Below are 17,878 nucleotides of genomic sequence, written 5' to 3' on the forward strand. Positions count from 1 at the left end.
CACTGTAAACTTAAAGCAGGATGTCTGATATCTGCTGCCTTCTTAGTAAACACATTTTCTGAAGGGTCAAAAAACCCTCACGTACCAATATAACTTGCTCTATTGTTGGATTCGATGTATCTGTTCCATTGTAACCTGCAGATGCTCTCATCAGCGAGCCCTATGAACCAAATGCTGCATCTCCACAATGTTATTGCACACGTGATTTAAAGTGAATAGTTTTTACAAGTGTCCAGAGCAGAGGATTCATGACCTTGACGGAATTTATGATCTTCATTAACGCATGGCTGGTTAATGTTCCGTTACAAACTTCTTTCGTATTCTATTACCTGATTTAGATTAAATGTTGCTTTAAATCGCCACTCTGCCTTCCTGCCAAGATTAGATTTGAGTAAATAAACTACAGCGAGGTTGCTTTTACCATTGCACCCAGAACAAAATCTATTTATTTTAATGTGATTCCTGCATCACACAATGGCCTGAGATGCAACACATGCAATGTAGATTTGTGAGGCATGACAGAAATATGACATGCAGCACAACACAAGGTCACACAAAATACACAGCAGAACCCAAGGGAATTGGAAGATCAGCTGAAGTGGAAGCTGTACAACTGTTCTTTTAATGCACACTAACTAATTTGTAAAAAAAAAAAAAAAAAAAGCTAAAAGAACGTTCTCTCTTACTAATGTGACCATCACCACATCCCACATCAATTTCAAATGCATTTATTTCACCAGGACAGAACTCTACCTTCACTGGATCTTTAGCGGCATGCTGGTTTAATTTGTAGTTAAATTAAAAAAAAAAAAAAATAATAAATATATATATATATATATATATATATATATATATATATATATATATATATTCCACATAAATATTGTGCGATTAAAAACTATTTTTTATTTGGGAGGCATCTGGCCCCAGAAGTTGTGTCATTATAAGAGAACATGGAAAGCAAGAATTCCTTTGTATTATGATACCATTTTTCAGCATTTGTGTAGGAGTGTGTGCGCTTGTGTTTATGATCCAGGCTGTGAAAACCCAACCTGTCACTCCCTGCATTGCACTGTGGCTTTGTGCTGGATCGTCTCCAATACCAACAGCTTGTAAACTCAACGATAGGCACGTCCAACTTGCTACGTGTGATTTTGCACAGGCTATCAGCAAATGAAAACCTCTCCTTTTTCCAATTAGTAGTGAGGTTCTGCTAGCTAGTGTGAGAGAACAAATAATATGCACCTCACGAAGGACAAGCCCATTTCCCCGTGGCAAGATATACATGAACTATACAGGATGGTCAAGAACCATTGGCGACAATGCAAGGTTTGATGAAATCCAACCGGCCGGTCCCCAAGATTTAACCTCCATTAGAGTAACCAGATGAGAGCTGGAATCCGGTCACCTCGAGCTACATTCTTCAGGACCTCAATATTTGTGGTAAAACATATCTGTACCACATTCCTTCACGTGTTGATTGTACGAGACAGAAAAGGCCAGACTACAACATCAAATATAAAGTTTCATGAAATAAGGCAAATAGCTGCTTTATTCCAAGCTAGACTTAAACAGATCTCCATGACCTCCAGCTGAATATTCTTTTCTTGTTTACACAAGTACAATGTAAGGAAAATAAAGCATGTTTAGATCGAAATGAAGCACTGTATTGAGATTATTATTCAACATCACAATGACCCATTTTGTATGCCCTGAATAGGTGTAACTCAATATTATCCTTAATACTGGCTTAACTTCTCATGTGTATTTAGTGATTTCCCACCTGCTGCATCATCTATTCATAATTCATGTTACTCTTAATTCAGGAAAAGCTGCTTGGAAACCCCACCCCCCTTGCCGAGACTGCTGGAAATACAGGACAGGAAAACTATTTGGAGGGGAAGCTTTTCACACCATGCCGAGGAATTAGTTATATCTCAAGAATACACACCACAAAGTATATATTTTTTCACAACAAAATTTATTAGAAGAATAGTGGTTCGAAAAGAAGTGATTCTAGCATCCAGTGAGTACGACCTTACACAACATTACAATGTGTTGCGGAAATGGAATCTAAGAGAATACAACATAACCAGTAAAATATTACACATGCACAAAGACAGAATTAACCAGCATTGCCTGACATTCAATGCAAGAGATCACAGAAATAATAATCATTAAAAAAGTACTTCATCACATACATTAGGAGACAGCTTATTTATTTTTTTTTAAATTTGTCCAATCAAGTCAAAATAAATTAAAATGGAATTGCATTAAAAAATTACATATAGTGCAATCAAACCAACAATTATTGTGATCATTTAAGCGCTCCACTAAATAGATGATCATAACTTGAAATTACACGGTACAAAAAGAAACTGAACAAAAAAAAAAAATACATAAATAAAAACTTCAGTACAAGAGAAATATTAATTATACAATTGTGTCAAACTGTAAACAGTAAATATTGAAATGAGGTCCATTAAGGTATTGGAGTGCCTGTTTTCTGAACATCTAACTGAACCAAGAGGAACTTGGGTCATTGTTTTCTAAGTGCTTTTAACTGTAGCAAATGGAATGAGGTATTTTAAAAACAGATATTTCTTTGAAAGAAAACAAGCCAAACCCTGAAATGATCAGTAAATAATGCATGTACAGTAACACAGCCCCCATGTAAGCACTTCAATAGATATACAACGTCCGTTTTCTTCAAGATACTTGTATAAATACAGCTATTACTGTTTATCCATTTACTACCTCAACGTGTTGTCTATGCTTAATTGTTTCCCCATCAAATTTTCTTTTCAAAATTAGAGAAAAAACTAAACAAAAACGAAACTTAAATGCACTTGAAACACAAAGGTTCACAAAAGCCTGCTAAAGGTTTGATGAAACATTTCTTATTTAAAAAAAAAAAAAAAAAAAAAAAAGCCACTCACCTTCAGGGCCACTAAGCAATGGAATTATTCTAGATGATTTGTTACTGCGCCCAATAACAAAGATATAATTGAAGCCTTTTACATGGAACCCCAGTTAAACATAGATTTTATAACCCCCATCATTACCCCCAAAATAAATATTCTACGGTAGGCAAGGGGTCCAGAACGTAGTTAAACCCATGTTGAAAAATGTGGCATAGGGACTAGATTAGTAACATGCACTACTACTGCAATCCTATGCCTTTCAGCAGCATGGTAGCAATAAAATAGCACAGCAGCCTAATACAAGGTACTGTCATTTAAAAAATGTAAAAGGATCGCTCAGGGGTAGCACATCTCTAGCAAGGGTTTTGCCTACGTAACAAAAACTTATTTTCAAAAGATTAAAAAATGTACATATTAAAAAACACAAACGATATGAAATGTTCTAACCTAATAAAAACGGACGAGATGTCCAGAGAACAGGACCCCAGTAATCTGGGGAACAGTAATCAAAAGTACAGAATGCCACTATTTAAGTGTCTGAGGCACTGTGTGCTGGAGAGTTTAATGCAGCTTTAAAAACACCGTTTGGCTAATATTTCACCTAAACAGAGTTAAAAATCGACATTCATTAAAATTTAAAAAAAAAACAAAAACAAAACACACACCCTCTTTAACAGGCACATTTTCCTTTTTTTTTTTCTTTGTAGTAAGAAAAAAGTCACTGCTAGGCTTCAGAATCTACAGAAAGTACCTGAATTGAATGAGTAGTGTGTAAAATGTCCCTGAGGGTTTTTACTTTCTTTAAAACAGCGAGTTAAATCTGAGCCTGGAAATTTGTATATACAAGTAAATTCACACAAATCTGTTGATTTTAAAACAGCTGACAATGGACAAGCAGGGATATAGTTAGAGTTGAGAGAGAGAGAGAGAGACAGAGAGAGAAAGAAAAAGAGAGAGCACACAGTTATTTTGTACAAGTCAATATTACACTGCAGTACCAGCAATACACATCATAAGTGTGTATGTTAAGAACAGTGAATTGCAAAACTATTCTAGTGGTTTTCAGAAGCTCTTAAGACAGCATTTCAAAGATATTCACTACCAAATGGGACTGTCCAAATAGTCCACTACAATCCTGGGGACTACTACTGTTCAAATGAGCTATTTATTTACTTTTTGCGCCAGAAAGGATTAAATTCAACATTATATTGTAACATTTAAGCAAGACCCCACGCACCCACAATGCAGACAGTAGACATCTTGTGCATCGGGAGCATTTTAAATATACCTTCCCTGCATAACACAAACTCAAGACATGGGTAGTGCTGATACTTGATTACTATGTACAAATCTCCCCCTTCATTTCTTTTCCATAAATATAATGTTTATAGATTTAAAAATTAAAAGAAAAAACGGATCCACTCCGCACAATAGCAGGCTTTTCTGTAGTAAACTTGAACATATTCTCCTCAAAAAGATATTTATGAACATGGCTTGAAAATTAGAGGGAGAAATGTCTGCTAGCTTATTCCCTGAATTGAACAACAAGAGACATTTTGTATCCCTTCAACTCAATAGCAATTATATATATATATATATATATATATATATATATATATATATATATATATATATATATATATATATATATATATACACACATATATATATATATATATATATATATATATATATATTTATATTTCTCTCTCTATATATATTTCTAACAGCTGGCGCTTCAGTGTTTGTGTTTGCCTTTTTTTACATTCACTTTTCTTGATGTAGAAAAGATTTTATATATATACAGATATAGATATAGATATATATATATATAGATATATCGTTCCTGAATTCCAGCTGTAAAAAGCAGTAATTACGTACTAAGGAAAAGAGTGGAATACTTTGCAGGGTGCCCCTTTAATCCTGTTTGTTAAAAGAAAAATAGAAGCTGTAGTGTTAACAAATCACTAGTTATATTTACTAAAGGGATGTTGCAGTCACTTAGAATCACCACTAGGAAATGATCAATTTTAAGCAGTTTTTTTTTTTTTTTTTTTTTTTAATTTGAAGTCAAATATGAATTTCACCGACCCTTAGGATCAACAGAAATGAGAGATCATTTACTTTCATTTTTATTTAATTAGTCTTCTTTTCAGAGGGGGATCCCTGTGTCCTGTTTTGAAACAACCATGAAATCCCCTTCTATCAATTATATACTATTAAAATATACAAACAAAAGCAACACAAATAAAAATGTGAATGGTGCTACAAGTCAGATAAGTGCTTTAAAAACAGTACTTAAAAGCATATATTAATACAAACTTTTTTTTTTTTTTTTTTTTTTTTTAAAGAATGAATCTCTACTCAAAAATCAACCTACCCCTTTCCTACCCCATCAAATACCACCCCCACCCCAAGTGCCCTAAGTTAAGTCCTGTGCACTACAGTACTGCCTGTAAAATAATCAAAGACTGCCCCACAATGAGTAAAGAAACATGCTGTCGTTTGTGGATAATGACACTTGCATGGCCGTTTTGAGGTATACTGTGTTGTTTGGGTTAATGAAACAGAACATACAGTGCATCTGCATTTATACAGTTGCTGGATGGTGCAGAGAAAGTATTTTTAAAAATCAACTTAAACACTTCCTTCATTATAAGACTCCCAACCCAAAAATTTAACACCAGAGATAGCCACGGTCCTGTTCCTGTCGCTACAACTTACACAGCTAAACAGAAAAACAAAACATCTTTAGTCAGGCAGTCACTTTCATCTACATCCTCAAATTGTAATCTTTGGCCAGAACCCAAATAGCCACCTTAAATTTACAGGGATAGTAAAACTTGTCCTAGGACACTGAACAATATTAAATCAAGAGTGAGAGTTTATGAGAGTCTTGGTTTCTTTCTGCTCACATAGGAGCACCTTTGGTAGGTAAAGTAAGCATTAAACTAAATATACAAAAAAAAAAAAAAGGAACCCAGCCCTGGTAAAACAGACCTGTAGTGTGAGCACCAGGATATGTTTGCAACAATCAACATGAACAGCAAGAGTATCGAGTTTCACAGCACCAGATGGGATCACCCTGGTTTTCATTTATTTTAACCTGGGTCAAGGTGGGAAAAGAAATCTTACTTCACTCTTAACTGTCAACGCAAAAATAAAGACATAAAGTCAACATTGACTGGAGGGGAGGATTAGCTAGCATGGGTGGGTCCTTCCAGTATTGTATTTGGTTCTGTGTAGTATTATAAATCTCATAGGACACAAAGGAATAAAAAAGGTGTCATTTTTTATTTAACTGTTTTATATTTCTATTCTTTACAACAGGTTTAAAAAAAACAAACGTTAAGATATGTGAAAATATTGTAAAGTGTGATGTACATGCCAGAGAAACGATTTTTTTGTCCATTTGGACAACACATTACAGGGGGCACTTTATATATTTATAAAAAATAAAAAATAAAAAGGACACCTTGCGCAGGCTATATTAAATAAACCAAGCACAACAAGTTCATTTTACAATAGAGATGAGCAGCACCAGAACGAAAATCCACACATTTTACTGACACCGACATGCCTCTAAATTCATACATTTACAATCTACCCTTTAAAATATTCAACAGCTTTTGTGAGGATTCATACCATTTTGAACAGGACCTTTAAATATTCACATTCTGACAAATGCTGAATTTTCAGTAGTCTCTTAAATATTACAGTCAATATTTCCACAGTCCCCACGTTATACTCTTAACTCAACGAGGACGTATTTTCTGTGTGAAAGTTTCTATACACTGTGGCAAGTGATTACTCAAAATGCAAGACCAGATAGCCTCAGGGTCCCACTCACTTAAGATACACCATCACTATACATATTTTTACTTTCCAATAAATACTTCAATTCAGACCTCATGACACCAAGCAATGTATGGTGACCAAAATAATGAAACAGGAGCGGTTTCAGAATGGAATTCAGGACTAATTTATATTTATATATATATATATATATATATATATATATATATATATATATATATATATATATATATATATATATATATATATATAGAACATTGAATATAATGTAATCAAATGTGTTAAGTACGTGTTTGTTAGCTGGCTGGTGATGCGTCTTGTTGAGAATTGGTATCAAACCGTTCAACGGTGCATTAGAAGTTAAGCAAACTGAACATAAAATATGATAGGGTGCTACATGCGGTGCCCAAACAGGTCAGCCAGTAGAAATCATGTGCAATCGGAGAGGTATTATCCCAGACATTTGAAATGTAATGCTCATACACGGTTATCCATCCAACAATAATCAAGTCAAATGTTATGTACAGATGCGAAAGTATTCAGTCTTTCCGAAATACTCTTGTCAACTTCAAGCAACAAATTCAGGAGCAACTTCCACTATATTCTTTTTTCTCTCTCTTTAGGATTCATGCTATTGTTAATTCATTCTGACCAACATGTTTCTCTATTACAATAAACTTATTTTTAATTGGTTTTTAATAGCATCTAATAAATACAGGCTGAGGTAGTAAAGTCTATTCTAAAACAGACATGACTTGTTTTGATGGCAAAAATGTTTTAATTATAAAAAGGTGTGTTCTAATGAAAAGGGAGTGTCATGAAAACACTTCTTACAAAGTCTGTTAAAAGAGGGGACACTTAAGGCAGCAATGAAATATATGGCCATGAACCAAGATTTTAAATACATTGAGAAATGTTAGACAAAATTATTAAAAAAAAAAAAAAAAAACACTTCGAAATCCTTCAGGAATATATATTTAGTGTCTAAAGGATAGACACAGCCGTCATGCGAACACCCACCAGAGTAACTGAAAGCAGCCAGTTTGACAAAGTGGGCCACTCGACAAGTACAGATTTGTGCCAAGAGTTTAAATGTAGTCTCTCATATCTGTGATAAGATAACAAAATATTGACATGCCTACCCTTTAAATGCTACTGCACCTTTCACATACGGATTAATCTACAGGGTTAATGATTTTACAGAAAAAAAAAACGAAAAAAAAAAATAGGGATCTCCCGTTTTCAAAATACATCAGGAAATAGCTTTGTCTGTCAAAAACGAAGCAAAAAACCCTGATGCACAACACAGATAATCCTTTACGGACCATCTTTAACAACGGTTTGCTAGACATCGCTCCGGGTTTTCATACTGGACACTACTTTAGAGCTACTGGTATATTACCTCTTACTCCAATGCTCAGAGCTCAGCAAAACGTCTTTACAATGTAACAGAAACACTGAAAGTGACAGCAGCTGAGAAGTACAAAGTCATGAGTCGGTGACCTTTTCTATTTAATTGGCAAAACGTTCAAAGCTGCGGACAAACGCTATTGTGTCCTTGACTGTTGTGGACACCGTATGGGTGTCACTATATGCAAAAGAACTACATTCTAGTGTAGAACTGATGTTATGTAATAATCCACTTCTCTGGATCCCTGATGTGTGCTATAACTGGTAGCAAGTAGCTTTTTAAGACCTGATGTGTGCACAGCTGATCCGCTGCACTGAAGTAAACCTGGGTCCTGTAAGAATAAGAAAACTGCTTTAAAACAACACACTGAATGATGTTCTAACTGGTAAATACCTAGTTGTTCTGAAGACCTGATGTGTTTGAACTGTTTTACAATCAGCTGCTCTAGAGTTGTGACCTGAGGTATAACTGAAGTGATATGTGGTATAAAGAACCATACATGTTATTATAAAATGATGGGGTCATGCCAATCCACCTGTCCCACCATTAAGCCGCCATTTAATGTTTCAGTATTCCACAAACTACAGTGAAATTCTACATTCTATCGTTGGAACTGCATTTTAGGGTTATGGATTATTTTTACAGAGTGGGTAGAACACAAGACTCCAGCTGGTATTAAAAGTGCCACAAGTATTACTAAATAATAATGCTATGCAGGCTTGGTTCTTCCTCAGTCCACACAGCCCTTCTCCTCCCCCTCATGAAGGCTGAAATCTATGGTGTATATGTGGAATGAACTAGGCTGCATACTGTATCTTTATCAATGTTAAAAACACACACTCAACAAGAGGTATTTTACAGAAGCTTGATTTCCAGAAGTACTGGTGGTCTTACCTGAAATCATGCCAAAAAGCATATTAAATATGTTCTGATAATGAGGTAATCATTATGTTTAGTATAGCCAAGTGCTTTGGGTAGATATGGGTAGATATGTCAGCATTTTCTAAACGGATAAATATGGCTGCCCTACTATCCTGAGATATTTTAAGCTTACAGACAGAAATGCCTTTCAGGGTCAGATTAGAGCTAGGTAAACACAAGGAGGCCATTTTGGGGGACAGGTGGGGCTGTTAGTATTAGACAGACAGTATTAGCAGCAGTACTGAAAACGCTGGGGTAGGATTGTTTGTGTCTCCATGTTACCAAGTCAGACTTCGGTAGCAAACTTCAAACTTTGGGAAAGCAGGCCAGGAAATGCCCACTAAATACAGAGTATGTATCCACCTGGCAGCCAGGAAGGGGAAACTTATGTCCTGTAGGCACCATTCTTCATTGAGTGCTCACAGAAAGCTATATTTAATGCTTTGTATTTCTGTTTATATAACCAGTGTAAAAACCTTTTTTTTTTTTTTTTTTTTTAAACTGATGAACATGGTTTCAAATATGTTACGGTTATGGATCAGTAGTTACCTAATGTGGTGCTTCATGTTTTTTCTTTCTAGAAACCAGGCAACAATTTTAAGCCAGGAGTATAAATTAATTAAATGGGGAACTTCATTAGACACTTTAAATACTGTGTACTATTAAAGTGTGTTAGGCATGTGATGCATGCATGCTGCACCCCTGGACTGCAAATCCATAGGCCTCAAAATCTGGAATATGGTACAGAGTTACTGCATATTACTTCATTAGGTACCCCACAGAAATAAATATATAAATAAATAATTCTCGTAATGCCAGGGGCCATTGGCTAGTTAAAAAAAAAAAAACCCTTTTAAGTAAACACACAGACAAATACAGTATAGCATACAGCACATTGTGTAGGTATATATGTGTGTCAGTGTATGTATTCATACAGTAAATCTTTATATATTTTATATATACTTCTTTACTGTACTTAATGTGTGTATTATAGGAGTGTATATGTGAATGCTTGCATTGATGTGTTTGTGTAAACTTTAGAAACCAATCTTAATCTTAAGGATCTGCTACTGAATAGTCTTTAAAATCAAACATTTAAAAAGAGAGACATGGGCTCTGGACAACTGCTAAATACATGCCCTGGTAGCAGAAGTACTGTTAAGTTCTCAGAAGTGAATACCTGAAGAGATTTGAAGACTGCTGGACAGCTAGCTGTGTTTTGTCATTTCGGACCAGGCAGTGCGACCGGAACAAGGTAAGTGCTAATTGCAGTATAAAAGTGAACGGTATGATCTTAAAACTGCTTTTGTTTTTTTACTTAAACCAAAAGGTGACTTCCAAAAAGTTACAATTCACTGTAGGGCTTCCCCACTTTTTATTGGGGTCCTACATCTGCCTATTTAATAGGTTATCAGGGGCTAAGCCAACGCATATACATCTGATAGAACCTCCCATTTTTTTAGTCATGGTGGGGGACAGAATTAAAACTGATCACTAAGTTTGGCTATCTGACACCAACCAGCGTATGCTAGAGGTAATTATTTAGAATTAAAAAAAATAAATAAATAAATTAAAAAAAGTTTGGATCCAAGCTTTAACCTTCAGAATTTTTGCTCGTTTAAAAATCATACCCAAAAGCTTATCTGTTACCTGCCCCTCTTTTTAAAAGTGCTTTCTCAGAAGTTCATAGACATGAGCCCCCTCCCCCGTATATAGAAGATGTATATACATATGAATCCGTTACCCTATGTTTAAAAGGAAATGTTAGCTAAAATGAAAAATCTGGCTTTTATCATTGCCAATAATTATAGTAAGATCAATAGTTATTTCCCTAACTTAACATCCCCCACAAAATAGCACAGGCGTCAGCCGAGTGATTTCACTAGCAGAAAATGGAAAACATTTTCACCAGGAAAAAATAATGATCCTATCAACCTTAAGTGCAGAAAAGCAACAAAGAGAGGTTTGACAGGGGACAGGGATGTCCAGCTCAAATTAAGAGCAAAACATTACAACAAACAAACAAAAAGAAGGATACAGAAAATATGTAGTGCAAAAAAAAAAAAAAAAAAAAAAAAAAACACACAAGAAGAGCAAAACAGAATTGCAAACTGCTTTCGTCTTGAAAGACAGAAAAAAAGTGATGTTGATTTGAAAAGCAAAGTTCAATAATGGGTCTGCTTACAACTAGATGGCCCTACTAAGAGTTGTCTTAAGGAGCAGATCAAAAAAATCACGTATCCTTCACTTACTTAAACTTGAGACAAAGTACATCACCTCTTGATGATTATATCATCTTTGAAAGAAAAAAAAGAAAAAAGGGGGGGGGGTTGCAGGATGGGAAGAGATTCATATCTGGTTATCGGAACCAGACTAGAACCATTCAGCTTGGTCCACAAATTGGTTTAATCTGTGGCTGCTGTCACAAGCCCGCAGCAAAGTCCTGTCTGCATTCTGGGTTCAAGCTTGCTTGGGAGGAGGGGGAGGGCTACTGACTCAAAGCTACAATTTAAAAAGGTATCAGGTAACACGGTTTCAGAAACCAAATGCTTGCTGTAGTGTTAAAGAATTACTGTAAAGTGAGCAAATGGTTTTTCAAAATGTTTTTCACTTAAATTCCGGCATTTGTGCTCACCCAGATACTGCAAAGTAAATTGGCACTCGACTGAAGCCCCACCCAATTTCTTTACTCATCTTTTGAATTCCTAGCCCCCTGTGACCCTTCACCCCGGAGCGAAGGATCCGACTCCTGCCCCTCCATACTGGCGAGTTTAATTTTTTTCTTTGGAGGGTTTTTCAGTGTTCCCAGCCTCTCTTTAACTTTGTACTCCAGTGTGCTGTGGGGGATCCCGTATATGTTTTGTGCCTTTGACACACTCATCTTCCCGTTCATCACTACCGAGATGGCCTCCTCTAGGATCTCGCTATTATACTGCCGGTAGCGCCCCCGTTTCTTCCTCGGCTGCTTTGAATTGGGGTCTCCCTCAGTATCAGAAGTTGGGTACTGCTGTCCAGAAGTTGACTGTTCTGCATCTGAACCCCAGAAGTCAGCACCCCTCTCAAGGATTCCCCCGCAGCCTGTTCTCCGGTTCTGTTTGGGGAGAATGGCCCGCAGCTTCTTGCTGAGTGCGCTTTCAGAGTGAGGACCCACCACCAGCGACCCATAGCCATACAGGTCTGAGGCGTGAGAGTCCCAGGACAGGTCCATGCCTCGAACCTGGGGGATCTTGAGATCAACTGGAGCCGAGTTTCCAGGGTCCCTTTTTCCCTCCTGCAATTTTATTTGTGTTGAACCCTTGTGGTATGCAACAGAATTCTCCAAGAGAAAGGGGAGGTCCTTCAGATCATTAAGTGCATTGTTCCCCCTGAACTTCAGGTGGTTATCAAAACGTGGCTTACTCCAGGAGCTTTGCCTGGAGAGAGTGGAGCGCTGTCCATGCTTTAGCAGCCCCATAGACTCCAGGCTAGCCAGAGAGACAGGTGGCTGTTGCAGCTGCTGCTTCCGGTTCTGCAGCTCCTCTTTAATCTGTAGCGAGCGAGCCAATGGAGGCTTAAGAGGACTGGAGTGGCCGTAACTCTCCCTCGTCCCGTCCTGCAAGCTTCTCTGAGGCAGCCCATCCGCATCTCTGGAATGTCGGTCTTCATGGTTGTGGTCAGCTCTCCCTGGTCGCCTAATTGAATGGAAGGAAATTGGTGTAAGCAGGGCTTGCACAGCTTAAAGGAGGGATGGGTTTGGAAAGGTAGGGTGTGGCCACTCCTTTATTAGAAGACCTTGCTTGGGTAACATCACTTTTTTTTTTTTTGACGGGTTCGGTTTTCGTATATAAAGTACTTAAGTAGAATACATTTTTAAAAAAGTCTCAAGTTATTTGAAATTGAAGTTTTTTTATTTATTTTTCTTCAAATACAAACTGTAGTGCCAAAATCAACAAAACCAAAAAAAAAAAAAAAAAAAAAAAAAAAAAAAAGCTTAAGGGCAAAGAAATAAAGAAAAAAATAAATAAAAACGAACAACAAAAGATATAAGTTAGACAGATATTTGAACCCGTCAGCCAGTCTCAGGGGGAGGGTGTTTCTCGTAGCAGAAAAGCAAAGCCTCGCGCAAACTTTCTGAAAATAGCACCAGAATTGTAATTGACAAGATTAGTGTCCAGTAGCGTACAGCGGTTCACTAGTGTGACGTTACCACTAAACAAGTACAGCAATAAAAGAGTAAGCCAAGTGATGCAGGGTATCACATTTAAAATGAAAGCTTACTACATACTTGCACGCACGCACACACACACACACACACACACACACACAGAGAATGCTGCCACTGAATTTGTCTTGGGGAATAATTTAACTGTTGCAGTGTAGCAAGTTTCTTAGCAAACCCACCATCACAAGGCAGGTGTGCACATTATTTATTAGGCTGCCAGAGCAAGCACTTTGGCTGCCCACCCTACGTTTGCTTTAGCATAAATGAGAGGCAATAAAATAAATACAAACATATAAAACACAGGCACACATAAAATGAGGGTTGTGTTAACTTTTAAAAACAGCTTTTTAGCTCCAAGTAACTTACAGAAAGACCACGCTAGAACAACTAATTAAACATGTTCAGAGTCTTGTTCTGAAAAAAATACTTCATTTGAAAAGTAATTTCCCAGCCAGGTGGGTTACTATGTGAGGCTTGTAAGCCCATTAAAGTAAATAAAAAATATCCCCATCACCAATGAGACATGTGGCAGATTGCCATCACTGTTTTGCCAACACCACAATAGACTGATATAATAAGCCATTCAAGACAATGGGAGAAGTGTGCTGTGTGTGGTGTTTTTTTAATTTTTTAATTTGTTTTATTTACTCAAACACATAACACTCCTTAGAATGAAGAGTTTACAAAGCCAGTGCAAGACAGGTCCTGATACCAAGCCAATAAAACATCCTCAAAATGAACTAACACAAGCAGAAGGAATTGGAACTAGAATGGGAAGACTTACCAGAAATGCTTTACCTGTGTATTTTATACATTTAACCAATGATGTAGATGGGCTAAACAGAGGCTTTAAAAATAAATACAAAAAAACAACCATGCAAACTCACCATCCCTGAAGCTGCTAAGCACTGGCAGATGGATACATTATTCCCAGTTTTAAATATGTTTTCTGCAGCACACATCTCAAAAGCAGTACCAGGTTCCAATAAAACCTGTTCTAACAAAGTATCAAACAGCTTTGGTGTCCTTAGTCACCACTCACAATTTCAAACTTACCTTCAGTAATAAGGTTTGAGATGCAAAGCAGCAATTCCACTGATCTGCCTACAAAACTGCTGTTGAATGCAGCTCACTGATATGGATAATGAACTGCCAACGTCAATAAGGTTTTTAAAGACCGCACATTCATAACAATAGATGAAGGTCAAATCCAAGACCTGTTTACTGGACTGATGGAAACAATATAAAGGTCTGCAATGTTGAAAGGATTAGGGATACTGCAGCCTCAGAATAGGAAACATATCCACATACCCCCCCCCCCCCAATGTAGGAACATGCACAAGAACAGAAAGAATAAATACATAAATAAATGAATAAATAAATAAAAATAAATAAATAAAATGAATGCGTTTGCTGCATTATGGGATAAGAACCCATTGCCACTTATCAAATCCATCGTAAGACAGATGTATCCAATAGTTTATTTTTTATGTTCAGATTGTTGAAACTGGTTAACTATTTCGTGTATGTATTATTCGCTGCATTAAAATGACTTGGTAATAACGTTATAAACATATGTGACATCTGGATTCAGAATGACACAGACTGGCTCAGTTGGCCACTCAGACTGTTTGGAGATAAAGAGGAAGGAGGTACGTGTGATGATTCATCTTTCAAGAGGATAAATGGAGGGCACATCCTATACTTCAAAAAAACAAAACAAAAATAACTTGCAGTGGTTGATGAACGGATGGGTCTCAAAAAAGTGCACCCACTCAAAGGCAAACTAAAAAGGGTTAATTTCACTCTACCATCCTTTTAAAAGGAGGACAGTTGTTAGTCTGTCCGACCCTTCTGTAACTAGTGTGATTTTTCTCTTTGGTAGCTGGGACAGAGTAAAAGACATAAAGGTGTTTCTCCTTACCCTTTCTCCAGGGGGCCTGTGGAGCAGCTGGGAGAATTGAGGGATGAGCTGCCTGGGCTGGGACTTTTCTTAGTGGACAAATCAAGTACTCCGTCTGCAGGAAGTAGAGGTATATACAGTCATGCTAGGAAAATGTGTTAAGTCTACAAGTCTTAGCTGTACATTTATTTATTCTTATATATTAGACAGGCAAATGCCAGAAGACGGAACGCTTGTTCCATAGATGGCATGTCACATGGGCAGAATTTAATTCAGCCGAGGTTTACTCCGAACAGAATAGAAAATAAGGTAAACACACACATAGCCAGGAATATTCATACTTCATAAAGGGATAATCAAAACAACAAAATATAGCAAATCAGAACCACTTAAGTTACTATGAACATGACTTAATACAGCACTGCTTTAATTGACTTTAACAGGCAAGGTCTACCTTGGTCAGTGGATTCAGATTCAGATTTCTTAACAGTGAGATCCAGCGGCGAGTCTTGGTCAGCCATGAGAAGCTTGTTGAGAACAGGGTTCTGTGCAGAGGCAGCAGCAGAAGCGAGTGACGGTGCTTTCGGCAGGCTTTGGTCCTTGGTGCCGTTGGGCTGGATGGGGTCCTGAGAAGAGCTGGTTTTTGAGGTATATTCCGCAGCGAACTGTCGGATCATTCGCTGCATTATCTCACGAGCCACTAGAGGAATGTGGGGGTCGGAGACCCTGGGGACATCTGACAGTGAAAACAAATTAAATAGTATGTGAGCAATGCACATCCAATTGCAAAATTCGAGCCATCAGTATCACGGAAAAGTAGATCACCAGGGCCTACATCCATTGAATTAAACATCAATACTCATAAAACCAGGCGTCTTACACAACTATGTCTGCAGCATGGCGACAAAATCTATCAATAAAGAATGTTCTTGGCAAGTTTCTTCACAATTGCATAACCAGTTATCTATATACATGACATACAGACACCATGTTATCCCTGTTGCCAGGGATATGCTTTCCCAGCAGAGGATAAAAGCTTCCAGGTAACTAATGTAAATAGTATGTTTTTGACACAAAAGAACAATGAACAAACACAGGAGCTGGCCTTGGCCAGAAATGGGATTTAGCATCGTCTATAACAGCAGTGGTTTGATTGTTAATAAAGTGAAGAGAAGAATAAAAATGTTGATCCAAAAGAGGAGCAGGTTACACTACATACACCCAGATTTTGTTACTCAATAACGCTGTTCTAAAGCTGATCACATTAAAAAGCATGCGTGGATACTTCCACTGTATCCCTGATGTCAGGGGTACGATATTAAAGGGGTCTCAAGCCTGTCCTTCCGTGTTTCACTGAACCATGGAGAGCCACACCTTTTCTGTAGAAGACTGCATGGAGGAACTCTTCTGCTTGCTTCTCGAGTCGGTGTATTTTGGACTGCTCCTGTTTGCAAAGGGCTTTCTCCCCAGCCTCCAGGGCCTGTTTGTCTAAGCCAGCTAAATGTTCCTGTTGAGCAAACCACACACAACAAAAGAGCTTTATTAATATTACTGTTGAAAACGGTTCAACTAGCAAAGGTCTACAGAAAATGCAGAATTTACCTAATTCTTACAGCAATTAAATAAAGTAATTGTCAAAAAAAAAAAAAGTAAAAGTATTATCTAATCATGCAAGTTCCTTACACTAATAATGTTGCTGCCAGGGTGACACATGTGTTTTAACTTACTGGCTGCACCCACATTCATTGTTATCTTGAATAGCTTAGAAACTGAAATGTGGCAATTTCGAGAACAACTTCAAGGGCATTTCATTTGTACAGCTGGTAAATAATGATCAGTGCAGAAACCTCAATAGAGAAAACACATAATAGGATATTAAATAGGTTAATTGATACAGATAAAGAATCCCTTTTAAAAACAGGCTTGCAGTTCATCTCTTTTAGCTTTAAGTAACTTTACAGAAGGACCACCCTAGGAGAACTTACTAAAAATGTTCACACAGTCTTGTACTAACAAAACACTAATAAATGGATCCAAATATGTACCAATAAAGAAATACAAATATTGACCGTTTCTTGCAAGAATCAAATGAAACTTCATTTAACAGGTTAAAACCGGTCCGAGTTTTATTAACTTGCCAAGCCAAGACACTGGGGGGTAAAACCCCCGCCCATAACACAATGCTGAGAAACATCGGCTGAGGACGGACACGGTGTCCTGAGCACATCGTGCTACTCACATCCCATTTTCTAAAACACCAGCACGAAATACATAAATACACAAAGATTGAAGCAAACAAGGAAAGTAAAGAACAGAATGGGCTTACCTTCACTTTTTCTCGTCTTAAGCAGCAGAAGAGACAGTTTTTATTGAACGACCAATCAGAAACCCCTTCTGGCTCACAATCTGAGGGGCAGAAAAAATACCCTTAAATACATTTCAGTCAGGAATGAAAAATAAAATAAAAAAATGCCAGTTAAGGACAGGAAACACTTATCTGGAACTGCAAAGAATCAATTTGGGTAAAAAAAAAAAAACTGGTTTTGATGCAGACAACAGTACATTCAAGTCAGGGCTGTTTCCATGGCAAAGTCCATTTTCTTCCAGTTTTCAAGAAGCTTCACCTGAAAGTGTGTCTTTCAATAGACTAGTGCTGTCAAGTGTAATGAAATGTTACAAGAAAGATATGACTTTTCTCCAGG

The 17,878-nt window shown here is 37.2% G+C and overlaps 1 protein-coding gene across 2 annotated transcripts in view; it reads right to left on the reverse strand.

Annotated features, from left to right (window-relative positions):
• Positions 1–17,878, reverse strand: part of LOC117414920 (ligand-dependent corepressor-like) — a 47,401-nt gene that overhangs the window by 10,489 nt on the left and 19,034 nt on the right. The window contains exons 3-7 of one of the 2 annotated variants that reach the window (XM_034024773.3): positions 17,503–17,582; positions 16,551–16,683; positions 15,631–15,912; positions 15,198–15,291; positions 11,138–12,743 (exon numbers count right to left, since the gene is read on the reverse strand). In XM_034024773.3, coding sequence (XP_033880664.1) covers positions 11,759–12,743; positions 15,198–15,291; positions 15,631–15,912; positions 16,551–16,683; positions 17,503–17,582 — 1,574 coding nt within the window. In that variant the 3' untranslated portion in view covers positions 11,138–11,758. Of the gene's footprint in view, positions 1–11,137; positions 12,744–15,197; positions 15,292–15,630; positions 15,913–16,550; positions 16,684–17,502; positions 17,583–17,878 lie in introns of those variants that run through there. The other variant, XM_034024772.3, reaches the window with a different exon arrangement.

This window comes from Acipenser ruthenus, chromosome 7, assembly GCF_902713425.1.
Source record: "Acipenser ruthenus chromosome 7, fAciRut3.2 maternal haplotype, whole genome shotgun sequence".
NCBI classification, from domain to species: Eukaryota; Metazoa; Chordata; class Actinopteri; order Acipenseriformes; family Acipenseridae; genus Acipenser; species Acipenser ruthenus.